This window comes from Pongo pygmaeus, chromosome 13, assembly GCF_028885625.2.
Source record: "Pongo pygmaeus isolate AG05252 chromosome 13, NHGRI_mPonPyg2-v2.0_pri, whole genome shotgun sequence".
Classification (NCBI taxonomy): Eukaryota; Metazoa; Chordata; class Mammalia; order Primates; family Hominidae; genus Pongo; species Pongo pygmaeus.
This window is the reverse complement of record NC_072386.2, coordinates 65,661,575-65,685,554: the sequence shown is the minus strand read 5'-3', so window position 1 is coordinate 65,685,554 and position 23,980 is coordinate 65,661,575. Positions and strand designations below refer to the sequence as shown.

The 23,980-nt window shown below is 38.4% G+C and overlaps 1 protein-coding gene across 3 annotated transcripts in view; it reads right to left on the bottom strand.

Annotated features, from left to right (window-relative positions):
• The window catches only part of PCSK5 (proprotein convertase subtilisin/kexin type 5), a 468,314-nt gene that overhangs the window by 320,000 nt on the left and 124,334 nt on the right, over positions 1-23,980 (bottom strand). For all 3 annotated transcript variants that reach the window (XM_054502930.2, XM_054502928.2, XM_054502929.2), the window contains exons 4-5: positions 15,835-15,978; positions 12,688-12,764 (exon numbers count right to left, since the gene is read on the bottom strand). In XM_054502930.2, the coding sequence (XP_054358905.1) occupies positions 12,688-12,764; positions 15,835-15,978 (221 nt within the window). The remainder of the gene's footprint in view (positions 1-12,687; positions 12,765-15,834; positions 15,979-23,980) is intronic.

The window sequence follows — 23,980 nt, the reverse complement described above, 5'->3', positions numbered from 1 at the left end:
TTTTTGGAAGACAAAGTTATTCTTCACTTGCCTACCCAAATCATATACCAAGCTTCTCAAAGCTGTAGAACAGCTCACAGGAAGACCAAAGAAGCAGTTCTTGTATATTGCGTTTTAAAAATTATTGTAACAACATAACAATAACTTTTCAAGTACAAACATGTAATGTTTGTCCATGGATCAGCACAGGCATGCTTTTAGAGGTTATTGCTTAGTACATTATCTTAGCATATAATAGAATTATTAAATTTTATTAAACAATTTACCTAGCAGTTACTTGGGCCTCCCTTCCTCATACACATTTTTCTGTTTCCCTCCAAATACCTGTCTTGGAAATCTATGAGTATGTGCTATCCAAATGTATTTGAGAAATCTATAAATTTTTTAAGAAAAACATTTTGTGAATTTAAGATATAGGTACCATCCTTAACAAAGTATTTTGTTAGTATGACATCTCCCTAACTAAAGACAAGGGGGAAAAAATGATATCACAGATATAAAGAAGTTCTGAGTATTTTTTGTTTGTTTGTTTCAACCGGGATGCATTAAACCTGTGTTAGTATACCCTATAAGTGAAATAAGTTTTACAGTGCAGATTCTAACTGAAGCTTATAAAAACACAATGAGAATATGGGATGAACATAAGTGGAATGAACTGATGTAAAAACAGTATCTGAAAACATGAAATATACAAGAACAGAAATACAATTTGCAATTGCTTACTGAAATACCTCCTCATATTTGCAATTGGGCTACAAAGATTTCAACAAATATGAACACACCTACAAATATAACAGTGAAATTGGTATTGTTCCCGCACTCCATGTTGTGGAATGTGGTTCTACTAAAACAATGCCACTAGTATTTCTCCCTGCAGGGGGGTTGAACAATTTGATATAAAAATCAACCTATGGAAGAATTAAACCCCAGTTGCTGTGGCATCTTCGCACTGGAAAAAAAAAAAAAAAACAGTCAAAATGATGGGGCTCCTATTGTCCCAGGAATGGTGTCATTCAGTGTATGGATGACAAAGTGAATGCATGGTTGTCAATGGAGCTGCGCCTAAGATTGTTCCTGACTTTGGGGATTTCCCTTCCCTCTTTATGAATTAAATTTCAACAAAGCCAAGTATCCCAACTCTTTGATCTCTTCAATTCAAACAGCAGTTCCCCTCGGATGCTCCACTGCCCAACCTATCCCATTACTTCTTATGTGATACACGAGATGGGTGGATAAGAGAAGAAAACAATCAAGTGTTTTTGTTTCAAGTATAACAACACCTATTTCCCACTCTTTTGGAAAACATTAAAGGGATTTGTCATTCTTTAGGAAAAATAAAAAATTTTATGAAAGAGTATGACTTTCAATAAAATTAACAACACAGGTCACAATTAAGACTGCTGACCAATGTGAATTCAAATCAAATCACCTAGCATAAACTAAAATGAACCGGTCCCAAGACCGAGGCAACTGCTAGAGACAAACGTGTCCCTCTTTCTCTGCGGAATAACAACATAATACTAGAGCCTATGGGAAGATCAAGGTATCAGGATAGTGGAAAAAGAAAAGGATATGTGACAACCTGATACTTGTGGGGGCTGAAGGGTTGGAGAGAAAATGAGATACTATGTATGGTAATTGGGACAGGCATGGGAGGGGGTGTGATCCTTTGAGAATGAACCTCAGAAGGAGGGAATACCAACCAAGAGCAAAAAGGTCATACAAAAATGTTAGCAGTCAGCTCATCTCAGCTCAGGATGTCACCACAAGGGATTTTATCTGCAATTCATGCAAATTCAAATGCATTTACTAGCATATGCAAATTACATGCAGCTGGTGCGTGGATATCTAAAAATAGGAAGTGGTAAACTCTTAACAAAGGTCACTCTTTTCTAAAATTCATGAGATGGCAGCTTTGCCTGAGAGTGGAGAAGGAGGGGATGCAGGAGAATTGGCGGGGATTCTCCAGGTACTCTACTGCTCTTCTCAATTCCTTAGAGCTATTTTAGGTGTTGTATAGGCAAGAGAATTCACCACAATTCCCCACGTACGACACATCCTCACTATCCCATCCCCTCCTTAGGGTAAGAGGAGGTTTCTGATTTTCACAGGCTCTTCTTTGGCTCAGTCTTTTCCTCCTACAGAGAATCTTTCTTCCACAGCCCACATTCCAGAGGGACTCACAAAGGTTGTCGCTGAAGTGCAAAAACATTGGAAAAGTGTCTTTTATTTTATGTGATTCCAACCTCAAAGAATCCATATCTCCAAATAGAGAAATGTGAAAACTAACCACCTGCCCTCTGAGAATTAGACTAAAACCTTATCTTTACTTACTGTCACCTGTAATAATATTAACAACATCTGTACCTGTGGTACTTTTATACAGTTTCCAAAAACCTTTTGTTTATAGTATGACCAGCTAGAACTCATTCAAGTTTAATTTAAAAAAACAAACAAACAAACTTGTAAATATATGTAAGTAGAACTGTTTGAGAACAAAGAGACCCAAGCTCCAGCTTCTCCAAGACATTCTCCAACAGACCAAATGTGAAGTTTTCCCCTTCCTTTGTTTGGCTTTTTTCCCTCACTACAAAGCTTTCCCAGTCTTGTGTCTGTTTTGGAGTCTCTGCAAGCGATGGTGGCTGACTCCTTGCTATTCCAAGCTCTGAACAGTGTCTTGTCTCATTTGGGTGGCCTTCATTTACTTCCACAAAATGAATACCACTGTGGAGTCAAATTTATATAATCATTTACTGTAAAAAATAATCTTTGTACTTGTTCAGAGTTACACGTACACATGGTATTAGCAAACTATGCAGACCAACCCCTTCTCTCTGGAGAAACAGGGAACTGAGTACCAGCACTTGGTACAGCCAAGTTATTAAGTGTTTACTGAACACAATGCTGTAAATTCTGGTGATTCTAGTTCTCTGTTGATAGTAAACTTACTGAAGCTTGTGCTCCATACAAGAATTGATTTCTCATCTACTCATCTACTTGACCACCAATTAATTTAGTTATGCACGTAATCAGACAGTGTGAGAACAAGCAAGCTCAAATTCCGATTCCGCCATTCAGTGACATTAGGCACGTTATTTACACTCTCTAGATTTCTCTCTGAATGTGGGTTGTTGTGAGTAGTAAATGAGACAACATGCAGATGTACTAATTTTATTAGCAGTTGTTTACATTGCACTCAAATAGAGTCAAATAGCAACCCCAGACATTTGTAGGTGTTTTGGTTGTTTAATTGAAACAGGAACATGGAGAAACTGATGTGGTGAGGAAGGTTCTGAGAAGAATGCTTCTCCAAGGTCACAGACACAGTCAATAAAAAGGCTGGGGCTGGTACCTAGGTCTCCTCTAAAAGCAGAATATTTTTTACTCTATCACCCTGCCTTCTTTGGTGAACTATTTTATGAGAATCAAATGTGTTGTAATCTAAAGGACATATTTTCTTCCTTTCCACTTTTATTTAAATAGCCTACAGACCCAGTGTTATTCACCTTTTATTAAGGATTATAGTTAAAATGCATACCTATCATTGGTATTAAATACACATACACAAATACTTAAATACACTGGAATAGAAAGCTTGCACTGTAATTAACTAAATAGCTAGAAGACAAAAATTATAACCTTTCCTTTAGCTTACAAAAATAAAATTCTAACTTTAGTTCTTTAACTCAGAAGCTGTATGATATGAATAGCAGGGTAACCAATATCTAAACAATATTTTGGTAATGTTAAAATGAATAATCTATAAGCTTGAGGTTTTATTTATTTTTTTCAGCATGCTCTTCTGGTAGCTGTAAGGGAGTGAAAAAAAAATAAAATAAGGGCTTTTTTTTCCTCTTTGTTCAGCAACTAACCTGACTGTTCACTGGCTGATGAGATTTGAAAGTTCTTGGATGTCTTCTCCAATGTTTAGTAATGAAATAAACAAAAAACTGCTATTGCTGACCTCTCAAGGGCCTCAGTCTCTACCTCTTACATATTTCTACACATAAGGAAACAAGAAAATATAAGGATGCAAGAGAAGGTTAGAAGGGAAGATTAAAAGAGAAAGCTAATTAAATACACCTGTCTTGAAAACCTGTTTAAATGCTTAATCCATTATTTAAAAAGGATACTTATCTGTTTCCTTTACTGCAATTTCTATCTGCTGTAAAGGCCCCAGGAATTTGTGAGTCTGTTTTTTAAATAAGAAATTTAAATTCAAGCAACTATCAATTATTCATGTCAATAATACACTGAGTTAGCATAAATTACACTCATACCTCATTTGAACCTATAACATCAATCAGACCCTTTATCAAAACTGAAGTCCCCAAATCCAGAGAAGAACATACTAAAATTGGCAAAGAGAAAAGGAGTTCTGAAGGCTGCATCATCATGATTATGAGCCTGGAAATAATTAATGCATTGTTTTACAAAGATGAATATTTACACTGCAGGTAACAGGTATACAGGAATTCAAGGTTAGATAATCATTCTCTATATTTACTTGGCTTTCATTAAAGAATAAACAGGTATTTAGACAATTGCCGTGAATTTAGTTCATTCTCAGAGGTATTTAAACATTTTCCCTTTTATTCTACCAAAGATACCAGGCTAAAGAACAAACATACTCGTGTCAGTCAAGGGCCTATTAGGAAACACTGGGCTCTTTTATAATAGATAACCTGAGAAGAATTTATTCAAGGGGCTTGAATTTATTGACTTGAATTTAGTCAAGTGACTTCCCAAACCCAATGGGAAGCCAGAGGGCAAGAGAGACAATTAATGCAGTCCCTCAAAGTCAGCCTTCTGGGATACAGAGCAGAAATGGAAGGTCAGAAAAAAAGATATCTAGCACAAAGGCCCACTGTATATAACACCATTTAATAGGTCAGCAACTTCAATTCGGACACATTTTGCTCATTCATCTAGATGAACTAATCAAGGTCAGTACTCTTGTCATTATTCTAAGAAAGAACAAATGAATATTTTATATCCCAAACTAAACTGAAAATCAACTTAGTATATGTTCTTGCCTTTCTATTTCCTACTCTGGCAAATGACCCCATCTATGATTTTAAAAAAGTTTTATAAAAGAATTAATAAGTTCACAGGTGCTGTGAAACTGATTGGAGGGATAACCAGCTCATACCATGAGGGATGAGAGAAGGCATCACTAGAAAGTGATGTGCATGGGAGGTGAAGGAGGAATTCTCCAAGTGTAGATGGTGGAAGGGTGAACAGTTGGAGCACATTAGAGGAATGACACAAATCCTGACGAATGGAGGAGGAGGAAGAAGAGGAAGAGGAGGAGGGGATACATAGAGTAGAATAAACTTGATAATAAGGAAGGGAATGGGTCCTGAAGAGTCTTGTATTTTTAACATATGTCAAGATAGTAAAGGATTTTAATATTCTTATTTTGGTTCAGAAATATCACTCAGGCAGCAGGATAGGGGAAGACCAGAAACAAGGAAACGATTTAACAGACTCTTAACAAGGGTATAGGTAAGAGAAGGGGATAAACATAGTGGCTAGTGTGGGTGGCTGGGGGTTTGTGTCTAAGGCTTTTGAGAGCTACTACAGGGGAGGAATTAATTGGTATGAATTGTCAGGACTTGCTGACTAACAGTTGTTGAGATGAAGGGGAAGGGATGGCTGGCTTCTGGTCTGAAAGAAGCCTTTTCCTATTACACTGCAATTTTCCGTGGGAGGCCACTTCCCAGAACCTACGTGATGATCAAAGATGTTACTTCAGTATAATGCATCATGAACCTGTACGTATAGAAAAGAATTTTCTAAAATATTTGCTGTAGGTTCTTTCATGAATATAAAATCTACGGCTGTTACTATGATCTGAATGTTTGTGTCCCTCCAAAATTCATGTGTTAAACTCTAATCCCTAACATGTTGGTGTTAAGAGGTGGGGCTTTGGGCGGTGGTGACTAGATCATGAAGGTGGAGCCCTAGTGAATGGGATTAGTGCCCTTTTAAAGAGGCCTGAGGGCCTTGTTTGTCCCTTCTACTATGTAAGGACACAGCAAGAAGGCACCATCTCATGAGGAACGAGCCCCCAGCAGACAACAAAATGGCTGGTGCCTTGATCCCAGGTTCCAGAACTGAGCATTACATTTCTATTACTTATAAATTACCCAGTCTAAGTTATTTTGTTATAGCAGCCTGAACTAAGACAGCTGTATATGGAAAGTGTCAGATTTTTTTTTCCCCACAATTGCATGTTTGGTATATATTAAGCCTCTAGTAATGTACACTTGTAGTCCATGTTATGTAAATTCATTTGATAATCATTGATCAAGTATCTACTATGTAGTATACTGTAGATGTTATTTTGCAAAAGTATTAGAGAAAAAAATTTGAAAATATTTGAAAATCAAATCAGCCTCTGATACTGACCCTCATTTTCTTTGTTAAGTTTTATCTGACCTACTAAGCTATAGGAAAACTTTATCTTAACATATTTGGCCAAATCCTTGGTACAAAGAAAAAATGTTTGTACTTGTTAAGGCCACAGACCTATAGTGTGTTTTTTTCCTCTAGTACTATTATAATAAGTTAACATATTTCCCCTATATGCGGAAAATGCTGACTATATCTATTGGTTGCTTTGGAACACTATCTCCTCACAACAGTCCTTGTCTACAGAAATGGGAAAGGGAAGGACACACTTTGGTTTCTGCAACATGGCAACATTCGTAAAACCAGAAATGATGCATGAAAAGAAACTAAAGAACTAGAAGAAATTCACTTCCATTCACCCTGGTTAAAGCTTCCTTGAATCAGAGATAAGAAACATGAAAAATCTATTCCTTTTAGAAAATAAGTCTTTAACCCAGAGGTTGGTTTATTTTGAAAAGGAATTAGACTCTGGGCCCACATACCACTCGTTCAAAATATAATGCTGTGGTTTCAACTCCTACTAAATGTTGCTGTGACTTTTAAGCAGAGAACTTCTAAAAGGAAGTAACCTAGGGAGGGGCTGATATAACTCAGACATCAATAATTCATTTTATTGGAAATAGGAGTAGTAGTATGAAATGCCAGCAGACAGTTTCATTTGTAGGGAGGCATTTTCTATTTTAAGCCTAGAACAATGCAGTCAGCTTTATTTGGCAAGCTAATATGAATGGAGGCAAAGCTGAATCAAAGGATGGGTTTTTATGGTCTCCTCTAATCATGCTATTTCTTTAGCATCAGTTATTTAAGTCTGACATACCACCATTTGGGAACTTGCAAAAGTGACGAGAAAGGGATTTTTATAACTTTTGTACTTCAGAGGTGATTTCCTTCACTCCAAAGCCTTGGCACTAGAAATGTAATCATGCAAGTCTAAGAGAGATGATTTGCATAGTTTTGAGGCTAGATCCTCTGTTAGTACTAAAAACCCTGCAGGCATTAGAGTTTCTTACTAAATTTTCTCCCAATTCAGCCCATTAATAATCTACATTATTTCATCATTGATTCCCCAGGTATTTAGCACAGAGCCACTCACCAAGCAGCGTCTTAATGAATACTGCTTGAATGAATAAACAAACGCAGGCAAGTATGACATAATTCCAAATATGTTCTGAAGCCTACTGGTCTGATTGTTCAGTGAGGAGGCATTTGCATAGCACATGCCTCAACTTCCTTATTCTGATGATAATTACAAATTCCTCACCTTCACTATTTTATATCAAATTCAAGGACTCATGCTCTACCAAGGGAGATGGGAAAATGGAATTAAAGAAAAGCAGATTTACTGTAGACAGAAAAGAGTCACAGCTCCTAGCCCCAAGGAAGCAGACAAACCTATCTCAACTTCTAACCCTGGAAATAAACCTTAAGTCCCCCCTAAGGAAGCAGACAAACCTATCTCAACTTCTAACGCTGGAAATAAACCCTAAGTCTTAATTTAAATTTGAAGTGTTCATAAGCACACATATTTTGAGATAACTGTAATTTTTAACTAGTTATTTATCAAGAATTAGATATATGAATAGAACACACAATTACAATAATAACAACTGTAATTATGTAGCATCTATTATGTAGTAAGCTTGGTATTTTACACATTTTATTGATAATCTTTAGAGGTATTTTATTATTATTATTCTTTGAGACAGGGTCTCACTCTGTCGCCCAGGCTGGAGTGCAGTGGCACAATCTTGGCTCACTGCAACCTTGACCTCCTAGGCTAAAGCAATCCTTCTATCTCAGCCTCCCAAGTATCTGGGACCACAGGTGCATGCCACCACACCTGGCTATTTATTTATGTATTTAGTAGAAACAGGGTCTCCCTATGTTTCCCAGGCTGGTCTCAATCTCCTGGACTCAAGTGATCCTCCTGCCTTGGCCTCCCAAAGTACTGGGATACAGGTATGAGTCACTGTGCCCAGCCTAGAGGGAAGTATTATTATGCCCATTCTAGAGACTTTTTAGAAGGTACTGAAAGCTCAGTCGTTAGCTCAAAAGACCATAAAGATAATCAAGGAGAGCCAAGGCTAAAAGTCAACTCCTCTAAACTACAAAGCTACTCATTTCCTAACTCTAGGTGGCCACTATCCAAATAGAGTTATCTATCTGTGGATTCATGCTTAAAGATAGATCCACTGATCATATCCATTATTACGGTCTAATGAGCAAAGAGGGCATTTTAATCCTAAATGCCTGACTACATGCTCTTGGTCAGCTGAGAAAAAAAATCAGGCAGAACTACTGAGAGGAGCTAAAGGTACTAAACAGCAAACCTAAGCATACATTGGGAACAATGTCTGTGTCCTCCAACAATCAATCCCCCACTGCACTCAATGAACCATGGCCAGTGCTTAGGATGGGTCAAAGCAGGACACCCTAGAATACCCCAGATGAGCATGACTGTCGTGATTCTTCTTGAACAAGGGTCTTGGGAAGTGGCCAAGTTTAAAAGCAATCCTGAAGAAAAAAAAACAGTTTTAAAAGGATAGTCTATAAAAAGCCATCAAAGCCAATATTCAAAGAATTGCCTTTACATATAGTCTGTATTATAATACAGACTACAACACATATTTGGCTTATTTAATGTATTAAAATCATGCAGGAAACATTGTTAAATATAAAAAAGTTTTTAACTTTCTTTTGGTTATACTCACATAAATTTGTTAGTAGTATGTGTTATAAAATTGTATAAGATTCCTATAATTCTGGTATGTCTCAATACATGTCATCAGTAATAATTATAATTGTTATGTTGGATTATTGTGTGTCACCGAGGTAACAAATTTCCTTGTCAATTGTGTCTTTGACTGTGGCTTCCCTAAAATATTTTTGTCATCCATAGATAATTGTTATCTTGATTTGGTCCTCTTTAGAAGACGGTTTTATAATCAGCTATAAAACTTTAACAGGTGCTCTTGAATGCAAGTTTCTGTTAACTTTGGAGATTATGACATTAGAATAAAGGAAAAAAAAACTTTCAGGACTCTCATGGAGAGCTAAAATGTTTATGAATATCCAGCAGAACAGGAGTTAACTAAATGGACTGAACTAACAGAAAACTGAAGTAAACTTTTTAGATTTTTTTTTTTTTTGCTTAAAGTGTTGCTGATCCTTTTTGTTTTTCAGGGAGAAAAACACTTCTTTAGAGCTATTTTCAGCTTTTAACAATTGAATAAAGTATACTCCTGTGAATAAAATTTAGAGCATATTTGTTTCTCTCTACCTAATTTCTCCAGAATTTAGAAACTATTTTTGAGTATTCTTAACTTATGGCAATATAATTGTTTGCTAAGTGCAAGCATGTTTTCTTTTGAACAGGACACAGTTGAAGAAACTGGTTATTTTACCAAGGCTTTGACTGGAATGGTATGCTTTCCTTTAAGGAATCAAACTTGACTTGTAAAGTCAATAATAGCCCCTTAGGAAAACTTGCCTCAAACCTTGCCTACATAGTTCCTCTACAGGGTTCCTGACCTGTGGTAAGTGAAGAATGTCACTTTCTGACAGGCCTAGGAGCCCCAAGTTACCCTGGGACCTCAAAAGGAGAGAAATTTACCCAACTCATAGGTATTGGAGGGTACAAACCCATGGCTGAGCTTGGCTTTAAAAAAGTCTTATCTGAGATTCCTTATGGAACACAGTTCCATCAAAGCCAATTTAAAAAGCCTACCTAAAAAATAATTATTCTTGCTGCACCTTAAGCAAATAATCAGGTCAAGTATAATAAAACTAAAGTTTATTGGCAAACAAATGAGTCCTATCATGATTTGTTTCAATAAAAATAAGGACTGGAAAGAGAAAAATTATGTCCCCAAAACTAGTACACCTGTTGTTAGTTGTTTTTGAGTTTTTATTTTTATTTTTCTTCCATTTAAACTAAATCCTAAATTTTTGGTGGACTGTAAGTCCCCAAACTAATGCTTTCAAATCTTTACTTTTAAAACTGGGAATTGCACTCCTTATCCTAAAACTCATTATTTACCTTATAGTACACTGTCTGCTTAAACGCTATATTAAAACTATAGATGAGAATACTAACATCTTTGTCATGAAAGCCTCGGAACCCCAGCCTGGCCTGAGTTAAATACGGTCAGACAGCTCAGACAGCAGCAAAGCGGTTCCGCTCCTCTCACCTTGGGGTCAACATCTACCCCACCTGCCCCCATCTACCCCACCTGCCCCCATCAGCAGGAAGAAGCCAGAGTGATCGACGGCCTTTTCCCATCTTCATAGGCCACACTTTAAGAATAAGGTGTTATGACACCCAAAGGGAGGGACTAGAATCACCTTCGCAAAAATTATAACTGAGAAAATTATGACACTGAAAGAGATCAGACCCAACCGACTCCTCCATCTTGCTTCTAACCTTTAAGCTGTCCTTGTTCATTCCTGGGTGTGGGCCAAACTAAATTTGGGAAGAAATTCAGTTCATGGTTTAACCCCGAAACAAAACTGATAATAGCCCTCTCCTGAAAAGACTCCCTTCTTGGCTGGAGACCAGTCTGCCTTTGCAGGACTAACAATTAGCTATAAGATAAGAAATTACAGTTTAGGGGTCATGCAGCCTCTGGCTCCGAGAGAGTGTGAACTCCCCAAATTGCTCCTGGGGATAACATCACTGTTGTGAAACCTAAGATCAGTGCTTGAGGTATTTTGCAGAACCTGCACTCGACGACGGATCAGCTGACACCACCCAGACTGGTAATCTGGCTCAACCATTTCTGCCATCCCACCCAGGAACAGAAGATGGCAAGAAAACCTCACTTCAGCCCCCTATAATTCCATCTCCAGCCTGACCAATCAGCACTCCCCACTTTCTAAGCTGCTACCCACCAAATTATCTTTAAAAACTCTGATCTCCATATGCTTGGGGAGGCTCATTTGAGAATAATAAAACTCCGGTCTCCAGCACAGGCAGATCTGTGTGAATTACTCTTTCTCCATTGCAATTCCCCTGTCTTGGTAAAATGGCTCTGTCTAGGCAGTAGGCAAGGTGAACCCACTGGGCAGTCACAGTAAGTATGAAAGAAAACTATCCAGTTTAATGTAGGTCTCTCTTTTTGCTTAGAAGTTCTGGAAAATTCTACCTATAGCAATTTGTGTATTAATGCTTTCACCACTGAATCTGATCTAGAAGATTTACTTGGTTGTTCACGTCAACCAACAGCATGTTTTTACAGTTATTTTGTTAAGCTTTCTTTGTAGACAGTAAAGAAAAACCACACAGGTACAGTGACGGTTTTCTAGGTCATATGGTTTTATCTAAACTTACTGACTTAATCAAATAAACCTAGTTGAGAAATTTTTCCCTAAAGAAAAAAGCAGATTAGAAATAACAAGATAAATGGGCTAAACAGTTCTGTTTGCAACTTCAGTGCATGTTATGTAAATAAAACATGTAAATAAAAATTCAAATGAAAGTATCTAAATTACAGCATTATCTGAGGAGCTTCATAGTAAAAGGGAAAAAAGTTACTGTGATTTAGAGATTAGAAATATCTACTAATATTGTAAGGAATCTGGGTCATTATGTAAGCAAGAAAATCCATTCTCTCTTACTTGCCTGAGGAATGTTAAAATATTCTGTTATCAAATGGATGTGAATGTTGATTTGCATTCACTAAAAAACACAGTAGTAAACGGAAAGCATAATTGTGGTTAACCGGGTTTCTGTGCCTCTTGCCTGGGCAGGGGGGAATAAGAAAGGTAATGCCTTCTTCAACTGGCAATAATCCTTCTAGGTATTTCAGGTATATTAGTGAAAAACACAATAACTACAGAGGAGAGAGAAGCGAAGGAGGAGTAAAGAAACGCTCGGGTAGGGACCTCAAATGCAGTATTCAATCGTGTTGAATTTAACAGAACAAAGTAATTCTTTTGGGAGGTACTTTGCTTGGCCTCTCCCTTCACCACCCCTGTCCCTAAACAAATGGCTCACAGGGCAATTACCACGTGAGCGTCATCTCTTAGTTCCAGTCTCAAGATTTGGGAATGCTGAGCCATTCCCCAGGGCTCTCTCTGCAACCATTCTTTCTACATGGACCACCCCTTTTTTCTTACTCAGAGGCTTCAGTGGAAAGACATTTGTTAATCTTGGAGCAAATTAGGAATCATATGTTATCAAGGATTTTGAAGAAAATACTTCCCTCAGCATGAGCAGAAAACAAAGCTCCTTGCCAGCCACATGCCAGCCACCCCTCACTTGGGCCTTACTTGTTCTCGTTGCTTGCATCATAACGAGGCATTGGGTCCAAGTCATTCCCATTCACGTCGCAACTTGCCAGAGCGTCCTATGGCCACAGAGGAGAGAGCAAGGGAAAGGAAATGGACATTCATTAATTAGCCATTGACCCACAGGCTCATGCATTTTTAAATACATTTCTGCCAGAAAGTAATTAGGTTAACTAATACGCTCGCTCACGGTTCGGTGGTGTCAGGATGCCTTAGGGAGGCAGTGCTCATTCAGTGATAATTAGTGCTGTATTTTCCCCCCTTAAGGTGAAGAACTCTATACAGACCAAACAAGTACCTGGTTCATTCTTACCAGCACTTTTTTCCCCTCATACCTAGAATGACCCAGTTCACAAAACATATGTCTTTCAAAGACATCCTTATTACTACCTTTTCTCTGAGGTATGCCTTGACTACCTAGGCACAAAGTGATTTATTCTCCATAGACACTCTCCCCACTCCTTACTTGATTTCTTGAGCTTGCAACTTCCTTATCATAATGTAGATTTCAGAAGACAAAAATCATTCACATATCATTGGCAAGCCAATTAAAAATCAATATTCGATCTTTATTATGTCAGGTATCTTGGGACCGCTATTAGACAACCCTCATCTGGTTTCAGGTATTGTATCTACTATAAAGGAGTCCATAATTTAGACATTCTACTAACAACCAATGGCTTTTGGACCAACCAAAATGATGAACAGTTTTCCTACACTAAGATTTCAAAATGAGGAAATAGTATGTCCAAAACCAAAGTTGGATTTGCTCATTTGCTTTTAAAACTGATTGTGAAAAATATCTGCATTACTGAAAAAAAATTACTAGATTGTTACAACAATTGATCAAATTTATGTCACTGTAGCCAGCCTAATTTAACATGCTTTGAATTTTCTTTGATTGACTAATTGAAACAGGGTCTTCCTCTGTCACCCAGGCTGGAGTGCAGTGGCGTGATCATGGTTTGGCTCACTACACCCTGGATCTCCCATGCTCAAGCAATCTTCCTGCCTCAGCTCCTGAGTAGGTGAGACTACAGGCAGGTGCCACCACACCCAGCTATTTTTTTTTTTTTTACTATTTTTAAAATTAATTATTTTGGTATTTTAAAAATTCAGTTAGAGCTATTTTTCATAATTTGGTTAGAACTCCTGAGGGGCATTCATTTTAGTATAGTAGAACATTTTTATGGCACTTCTGGTTATTTGAGTACTTAATGAATGCTTACTTCAAACATGGGCATAATTTCTGCCCTATGTCTTTTTCAGTTAAATTTCCTAAGATACAAGAGTATAAGGAGGGAAAAGAAGTCTCAGAGGGAATACAAGAGATTAAGACCACAAATATATGGGGTCACTACAATAATCTGGCAGAAGTTTCTTTCTCTTTATGTTAGGTGGCTATAAGAAACATATGTAGATAAATAGCAGAGGAATATAGATGCAGGGTAAAATGGTGACTCAATATCTTACTATCAAATGAAAAATGGGCTGCTTCCTCCTTCTAGTCTGGAATAATGTGGTGTTATTGAGACCCCTTTTCTGGAGTACAGTTTGGCTTATTTTCAGTTCTGGTGGTCTGTTGAGTGGCTTGGTCTCTCTCTCTCTCCTCATTTTTTTACTTTTATTAGAGATGAGGTCTTGCTGTTTTCCAGGCTGGTCTCAAACTGCTGAGCTCAAGCAATCCTCCTGCCTCAGCCTCCCAAAATGCTAGAATTACAGGCGTGAGCCACTGCACCTAGCCTGAATGTTCTTATACTTTATTATTATTCCTAATTTCAATGTTCGTGAAAGTAAACACTGTCTTGATTTTCTGTCTTTATCAAAGGCTCCTCTTTCTGAAAATAACTTTTAGTACATAGAGCCTAAAATGTTTCGGGAAATCAAGTAAAATATACATTGTATATACAGGTGGTTTAAGTTCCTGCTTCTTGTGCAAAAGAGGCTCTGCAGACCTGCTAAGTGTCCTTTGGAGCACGAAGGCTTCAGAGTGTATCTAATGTATCTTACTAATTCTACTGATAAGGAAAAAGAGGCCCGAAACAGAGGACCAACCAAAATGATAAACAAAGTTTTCCTATGCCAAGATTTCAATATGAAGAAACAGTATCTCCAAAACCAAAGTTGGATTTGCTTGTTTGCCTTTAAAAGTGATTAAACAAATCCAGACCGGAAGGAACCCAAGTCTTTGACATGTTACCCAACGTGCTTTCTCTCTTACCCACCAGGTCCAACATAAAGAAGAACCGAGAGGCACCAATCATGCTAATTGCACAGATAATTCTGGAGAATTTTTTCTCAAGAGGAGAAAATGAAAAACATAAAAGACAGCACTCACAATTACATGAATGCTATTTGTATTTAGTCAAATACATTCATATGCAGTGGGGAAGAGCAGCATGCTGTAAAACCCTCTTCGCATGTGACAAGAAAGACATCTCTGCTGGGGCACAGGCAGCCACAGTTTCTATTCTTCTATCTGACCATGGATAACTCACTTCAGTCTTCAGGCTACAGTTTATTCTCCTATCAAAGGAGGAGACTAACCTGAAGTTCCTTTTTAACTTTAAAATTCTATTCTGTAAAGAGACAGTTTATCTGAGTGCACTTAGATGCAGCAACTCAACTGTTTTGTTCAAATGAGAACTAAATGGATTTGTGGTTTCTTCTTAAGAAAGGAATTGATTCCTACAGACTACTGGGAGGCTGATCATTACTGTCCTTTAAAAAAAAGAAGAGGCAGAGAGAGAAAAAAACCAGCAGATAACTGCAGAAAAGTTCGAAGTATATTTTTCTCCATAAAAGAAACAAAGAGTATTGCCTGGCTGGTTGGATAAATTGTTGAGAACAGCGAATGTTGCTGGTAGCAGATGGTGTGGTGGTGGAGTTTCTGCTACCTTATTGCTTTCTTTTTGTAAGTCAGAACATCAAAGGCACTGGAAAGTTGAAAGGGTTATCTCATGCTTCCTGTATTCAAAGAATTCTCATCTTTTACCAGAGAGAAGCAAAACACAATACCCTATTGTATGTTGCTACATTTTTCAGTAGCTATCCACCTTATTGATAATCCTAACATGAGTTTCTCTGTTTCCCAGAAGGAAAGACCTTCTAACCACAGCATACACTCACATAGTTTTGCATCAGATCTGGATGGGTTCTCTCAATTCCGTCATCCAGGATAGTGACCACAATGTTCTTTCCCGTGTAGCCTCTCTTCCAGGCTCCTTCGATATTCATATCAGACTGGCAGGGATGCGTATTGTCACTGCAGTGCTGAAAGAAGAAAAGCATGCTGCAAGATTACTAAATAGTGAGGAAATGGAAGAATTACCTATTTCTTTCTTTCTTTCTTTTTTTTTTTTGCTCTACTGCCCAGGCTGGAGTGCAGTAGTGTGATGAGCTTACTGTAACCTCAAACTCCTGGGCTTATGGGATCCTTCTCCCTCAGCCTCCTGAGTAGCTGAGACTACAAAGGCACACCACCATGCCCAGCTAACTTTTAAATTTTTTGCAGAAACAAGGTCTTGCTTTGTTGCCCAGGCTGGTCTTCAACTCCCGGACTCAAGTGATCCTCCCACCTCAGCCTCCCAAATTGCTGGGATTACAAGTGTGAGCCATTGTGCCTGGCTCTACTTCTTAAGATAATGCATTAAATTAGCAGCAATTTGGCACATTGTCTACTAGTGTAGAAACATAGATCTCCAGCATGAACAAGGGAAGATAGGAAGAAAAGATGTGGGAAAAGCAAGTGAAACAGAAATCTCTCCGCCACCAGCTCTGACCTGTTCTAATACCATAAGTCTTTTGGAAAAGCATAAACTAAATAAAGTATATCTCAACAGCAGAAAAATGGATGTATCATTTTATTGTTGACATGTTTTAATGACATACAAATAGGCACCATAGCATTTCATTTATAAATCCAAACCGTATCACTGAAGAACATATACTTTATAATTTCTCAACCACATGCCTAGAAGCCCATCCAGCTACCAATGGAACCACTCAGGCAGCTTCTGTACAGCGGCTAGATGTGTGCTCCTGTGAAAAACCCATGGGCGAGAAAAAAATAACAGGTTCTCCACACTTCTTTCACTAAATTAACAATGTCTATTGTACCATAATTTGTAGGCAGTAGACAAATTCATCCAGCACTATTTCTTTGAGAAGGAAAAGAAGAACAGTGCCAAGTCCAGAAAGGTGCCCTACACAGGACAATGTGTGTGAAGGCTTCGAGGGGCAGGCTGTAAGACATGGAACCTGAGCTCATTATATATAGTAATTTCATTCTGCAATGGCTACAACATACAAACATACTGAAAAACAAATTAAGGCAGCAGCTTTTCCTGACATAATTTACTAGCATTCATCTAACCCACACACTTGTTCCTTTAAAGTCCACCTCTTTGAAATATTCCTCTGTGTGATGTTGTTTTCCAGGTTCTTAAGACTCGGGAGAGGAACAAAAGATGAGAGCTGGGCTGCTACATAATTCCATAGCAACACGAGCCACCCCAGGTCTTTCCCCATTCACTACGTTCTTCCTGCTTTGTAACAAATAGTTCAGCATATCGGGAATAGAAGACAGTAGAAGCTTAATATGCCCTAAATACAACAGAGACTTCACTGCCATGGATTCACTTAACACACACTTCATTGAGTACCTACTACAATTAAGAAATTATAAAGTATATGTTCCTCAGTTACCTGGCTTGAATTTATATGCCAGGGTATGGCTGTGCACAAGGCAGATGAGTTCCCTGTCCTAAAGGCGAGACACAGAAGATAAACCACCAAATAAACAAGACCATTCAGAGAGCTCCCTGTGTTTTAAAGGCTCTTTGTGTTTTAAACACTGTGATATGATGGTGAATGCTGAGGGATCTGAGTACACCACTTTAGATGAGATGGTCAGAAAAAAGACTCCAGTCTCTGCAAATGTGAAATGTGAGAAGGAGTTGGTCTGCCCAAAAGCCTAGGGACAAGTGTCCTGGTAGAGGACACAGCAAACGCAAAGATGGTAAGGCAGGAAAGAGTTCAGCGTATCAAAGAAAGAGAAAGAGGATGGGTAGGATGGGTATTGTTGGAGCTTAGAGAACAGGGAGAGAATGGCACAGAAGGCAGAAAGTTAGAAGCGGAGCAGGGTGTTGTAGGCCACAACTCGGCTTTTATTCAAACTACATCCTAAGCGGAAGCTCCTTTCCAAACCTCATCCCTTACAGGTGCTTCCAATGCTTCTGAAATAAATTTGTTAATTAATTTATTCCCCAAATGAGACTGCCTTTTGTTGAGTGTTATAAATACATTTGAGTAGTTTCAAGGATTCATTCTAAGAAAGGGTGCACCCATGTTTTTATGACAGACAACATTGATTTCCTAGAGAACAGGGGCTTCTACATTTTTATGAACACTTGTATCTTTACCCCATCTTCCTGACTTCTTTCTGACACTTGAGGCCCTGAACACACACTCTCTGCTATTCTACTCTACTAACCCGAATTCTCTCTCCCTCGTGCCTTCAGTTTTTTGGGCTCAGCTCTGGACCTACCTCTTAACACACAGCCTTTTTCAGCCTACTTGTCTTTTTCTTTTCTCTGAACTTAGAAATACACCCCCCCCAACCCACACCCACACACACACTTTTTTTTTTTCTCTCTCTCTCTCTCTCTGTGTCTGTCCCTCTCTCTGTTCTATGCAATCCAACACCGACCCAGTGAATTCTGCCAAACTGTTGTTGACTGTTGAATCTTGGGTGTGAATTTTGTCTCCCTGACTGTAAGCCCTTAGAAGACATGCAATAAACTAAGTCTGACCTAGGATTTCAAAAATATTGGCTAATTATATCCCAAAAATGGGGGCATATTCTCAACTTTATTTCCAATATGTGTACTGCTCTGACTTCTTCCAAGATACACAGCCAGCTAACACTTGGTTAACAAAGATTGATTAAAAAAATAGTGTAGATTTCTGAAATGCCTCCATTTTTCAGAAGCCTCATTCTGGCCAAGAGTTTTTGGGCCTCTCCTCGCCAAATATTTTAATTTAACACAAAGCAACCTTGACAGGTTTTTATTCCATTCTCCTTTCAAAACCTGCCGTGGCCACCTGCGGTATCGATTGTGACATGAAGTCATGTTAATGTGGCCAAGAGGTGGGCCGGAGGAAGGAAATGCACAGGAAATGGGTAACCCACAAATGGGATAACCGGCCTGGAGTGGAGGGATGCTGCCTGAAATTGTAATTACAAAAATTGAAGAAAACCAGCCATCTACGGAAAACATGTGTGTTAAAAGTGAAGCAACTAGGTTCCTTTCTTCCACCTCTGCTTGTTGAATCTGACTTTACCATTAAATATTCTTGTACCACCTTTTTGCTTGTTTTCTTTATATACATCACCATGGTAGGAGGTGAAAGAGAAGAAATATCCAACTGATGCTTTCATATGGATAATCTAATATAGCAAGCAACCAAAATACAGATGACAAAAAGGAATGTTAAAGCCTAGGGTGTCTTTTGCAAATGTGAGTAATAAGGTCAGAGTGCATTTAAATCAGAACCCTGAATCCTGAATGTGGATCTTTGACTTTTAATGCATTTCAAGTGGCCCAGGCTTCCAAATATGTTTCTAATGTAGTTGTTTCCTATACCTCAAGAATCCAGAGACCAAAGGCTATGGGAAATACTGATGTCATCCAACACTGACCAGAGATGAAAATGAGTTCATTTCCTTAACCGCCTAGTTGAAATGGTCTTTAAACTAGGCCCTATTTACTTGCCAGGAATCTATGTTACAGCAGCACCCAGAGGCAAACGGAACACATATTAGCCATGATTCCCTCATACATCATCAACCATGGTGAGAAGGTCTCTGCCAGAGCTGGAACTAAAGAAGAGTGTCTAGAATTGTGTTACCACACATGCAGCCCACAGGCTGGTGTTCACCAAAGGGGCCGGTCAGAAATTTCCAGCATATTTGAAGCTATTGAAAACCACATATGTGCACAGTATATGCAAGATAAATATTTATAGTAAATGTAGGTATTTTCAGTTCTGAATAATGCACTGCACTTCAGTGATGGTCTATTAAGTATTTAGAAATGACACTGGACACATAAAATGGAAAATATCCTGAAGAAACAACCATTATCACAAGGTCTCCACTTTCTTATCCATATCAGCTTGTACTTTTTTAGGAATGAAATTTTAAAGACATTGTCCTGTGAGTTCAAGAAATGGCCTTTTCCATACCAGGGTTATGAGCTATTCTGCTTATAAACCACTCTGGGTGTGTCTACTTCTCTTGGGTCTTCATAAACATCTCACAGCTCAATGAAAGATAGTTTATACCCCAAATAAACACCTTTATTATGTTCTCATCATCATTATTTTAAGACTGAGGTGGGAGGTGCTGGCAGGGTTTGTGGGTGGGAGGGCTTTTGGTATTATATTTTTTAAATTTCTCTAAGTTCTGAGGGTCTCCAATGAACTGCCAATTTAAATGCTGTCAATAATCTGCTAACAATGAAAACATCTGTTGTTCATTATTATTGATACAGTGGCTTATAAGACTTCATCTCCGACTACACAACATTAACAAGAAAATAAAATTAAATATACAAAAACCTGCTTTACAGAGAAATGAAGACACACATCTAATCAACTAGGTAAAGGTTACATATACTTGAAATTCTTTGTAAAATTTGGAGTTCAGGAGTTGTTGGAAGTTAAAAAAAAAAAAAGAATTTATATTCCTTAAGTGAAAATATAACTACCGTTTACTAGGTCCTTACCATGGCCAAGCATTTTACTAATCACTTTATCTGGATTACCATCATTTAAAATTTACAACAACCATTTGCAAGAGGTACTTTTGTCATTTGCTTTTAACAGATAAAGAAAATGAGACTTAATTAATCAGCCTAGGTAACCTTCCAGAATTCAAACAGCTGGCCAATGTGAAATTAGGATTCAAACCCAAGCAGTCTGACACCACAGCATAGGACTATGTAACTCTTGTGCAGTGCACCAGCATGGCACATGTATACATATGTAACTAACCTGCACATTGAGCACATGTACCCTAAAACCTAAAGTATAATAATAATAAATTAAAAAAAAAAAAAGCTAAAACAGAAAGGGCTTAGAGCAGGGCCAAAAACAAGCAAATTCAGATGAGGGTAGATAATGAGTAGATAAGGCGCAGATGTTGGAGAAAGGTTCCAGTAAAGAAACTCAAATAACAGAAATCACTCTGGCTTAAGCACTTTGATGAGTACATTCAAGTGATAAAGTGGAATACAGTTGTTTAAGACCTTAGAGACCTAATTTTTCCTTATTCCATTTATTGCATCACATCTTTCTGGAAACACCAAGTTTATATTTGAAAATTTTCAGCAACAGGAAGTTCACTTCTTTATTAAATAGGCAATAAAGTGCTGGTAAATCAGTTCTTTAGAATAGCGGTCCCCAACCTTTTTGACACCAGGAACTGGTTTTGTGGAAGACAATTTTTCCACGGATGTGGGGTGGTTTCAGGATGAACCCACCTCAGATCATTGGGCATTGCTTAGATTCTCATAAGAAGCACGCAACCTAGATCCCTCGCATGAGCAGTTCACAATAGGGTTTGTGCGCCTCTGAGAATCTAAAGGCGCTGCTGATTTGACAGGAGGTGGAGTTCAGGCGGTAATGCTCACCTGCCACTCACCTCCTGCTGTGCAGCCCGGTTCCTAACAGGCCACGATCAATACTGGTCCGCAGCCCAGGGCTTGGGGACCCCTGCTTTAAAAAACAGCCCTTATGTGTTAGTGTTTCCCAATTTCCACAGTGTAAATACTCACATCATGGCTAGTTTTAAACTACCACAACTGCAAAATTTCTAAATGTGTAACAATCAATGTTCGTGACTTACAAAAGGTGGATCCAGGGTACCACTGGAAATAGCCCACTATGGTTAGTCCTGCTCCATTTCTGCTTAAGTCATGCCTTCCAATGGATCTGAAATCTGCTTCTCAGTACTTGGGAACCACCGAAGGCTCCATTCTCCCCTTTGCAGTTTCAGACAATAGTTTTTCATTTTTTTTTTTTTTGGAGGAGACCTTCTTTAACCTTTCCCTCTCAAGATTACCTTTTAAAAATGAACATTTGACACGTGTGAGGAAGGCCGTAAGTTGATGGATTCTTTTTGAGGTATATGAAGTAGAGATTCTGTGCCTCCAAAATTGCAGGTGCCTTTACAGATTCTTGGAAATACAAATCAAGGTAGTTAAGTCCTAAGATGTTTATTACAATACTTAACGAGTCAATTTGATGGACTTCAAATCCTTAGTTATTACACACACACACACACAATTACCCCCAGACAAAACAGACACTCTGTCCAATTATTCAGAGGATGATTATTCAGTCTGTGGATTATCCAGAAATCCCATGGAAGCCCAATACATTTCAACAACACCAAATTCAGCAGAGCAGATAAGGAGGTGAGCTAAAGGGAACTGGGCAGAGGAGAATTTGAATTCTACCTCTCCTACTTTCCAGCTGTATGACTTGAGTGGCAAGTCACCAAATTCTTAAAACCTCATCTGTAGTTTGAACACAGATAATTGCTATAAAGACTAAAGAAGATAAAATACATACCAACTGGTTGCTGTTATGATCATGCTACTGTTGATGGCAGCACCTATATAGGGGCAAAGCCTTCTTATAATTTAGGGAAGAAAATTTTAGTTTTTTTAAAAAAGGAGATTGATTATCATAAAATAAGGAGAGGATGATTTTCTTCACTGTCTGGAGAGACAGATTGGCAAAGTTGAAAGGGCAATTGATCATTTGTAAGGTTAGCTGGGATGACCTGAATTCTTTTACATTTGAGGTCGTGGGCTGGAACTGGGAAATGGAGCCTGGGGATGGGGTGCACAAGGAGGAAACCACATGCAACGTCCTTTTGGCACACTGGCCAAACGTTTTTGGTATCCTATGAATCATCCTTTTTACTCCACACATTTATACCACTATTCCAACTCTGCTAGAACCATGGTCCTCATCTACTATGATACAGTCTTGACATAAGATCGTTTCTCAGTTAGAAATGTTAAGAGCGCCAGACATAATGCCAAGGGAACATCAGAAAATAGTGGAGGTTGGGAGAAGAAAGCTGTGATCTACAAGATATGCTTATAGAGAGGAAAGCAGAATAAATCCCGTTCCAAAATTCTACTCATAATTGAGGGTTAAGAAATCAAAGCATAGAAGTCAAAGTATAACTAGATGGTCTTTAGGTTTAGTTAAGTGGATGGTGTTTCTCATTTGTACATTTTGTGACCCTCTTTGGATCTTTCCAAACCTGACCCATCGTGCATTAGAAACTTTCAGTCTTAAAACCATTTAACGAAATAAAAACCAATAAACCAAGAAACACATCTTGTGTCACCATTAAGGAATCTTTACAAGTCTCATATTAGTGTATGGAGAACTGGTTTCCACTATATTACCTAGCCTTGGTGCTAAACCATGTTTTATGCTTCTAAAACTTAGCGGGCATTTCTGAGGCACCAAGAACAAGCTTATCTTTTGTATGTATAACTCTCTGGAGCTGCCAGGGTTCACACCAATCTCAAGCACCTCAGTTCAAAAAACTGATTCAGGCTTCAGAAATCTAGGTCTGAAACCATTGCCTCCATCTCTATTGTCACTTCTCCTTCTCACTTACTACATTCCAGTCACCATACTGGCCATGACACTGTCCCTATTGTTAGGTCCTTGAAGTCTAGTCCATGCAACAGACAAGCAATTGCAAAAAATTGTTCATGAGTTACAGAAAGTGGATCCAGTGTACCACTGGAAACAGCCCACTATGGTTGGTCCATATCTTTACCAAGATGGAACATATCCTCTCCATCCCCCACTTGCCCTCTGGCAATACATGTTAGGTATCATTAACACAGTTTGTCAGGATACTGTGAGAACATGCAATCCAGTCAGGAGGAAGTGTAGGAAGGCTAAGAGAACTTTCTTGAGAAAATAACATTTAAACTGAGCCCCTAATACAAGCTGACTAGCCAAAGGGCAAGTCGGGGATGAAGAAGATATGTTCCATCTTGGTAAAAGTATAAAATAATCATAGAGAGACTGGAGTGTTAAAGGAACTTAAGACAGTATAGCTGGAGAATACAGGTTACAAAAGGTGAGGTGGGAGATGAGAAAAATGGGAAGAGTTGAGGCTGGAGAGGTGAGGAGGGTGTGGTTTGCTAAAACGACAAAAAGCTCACTAATG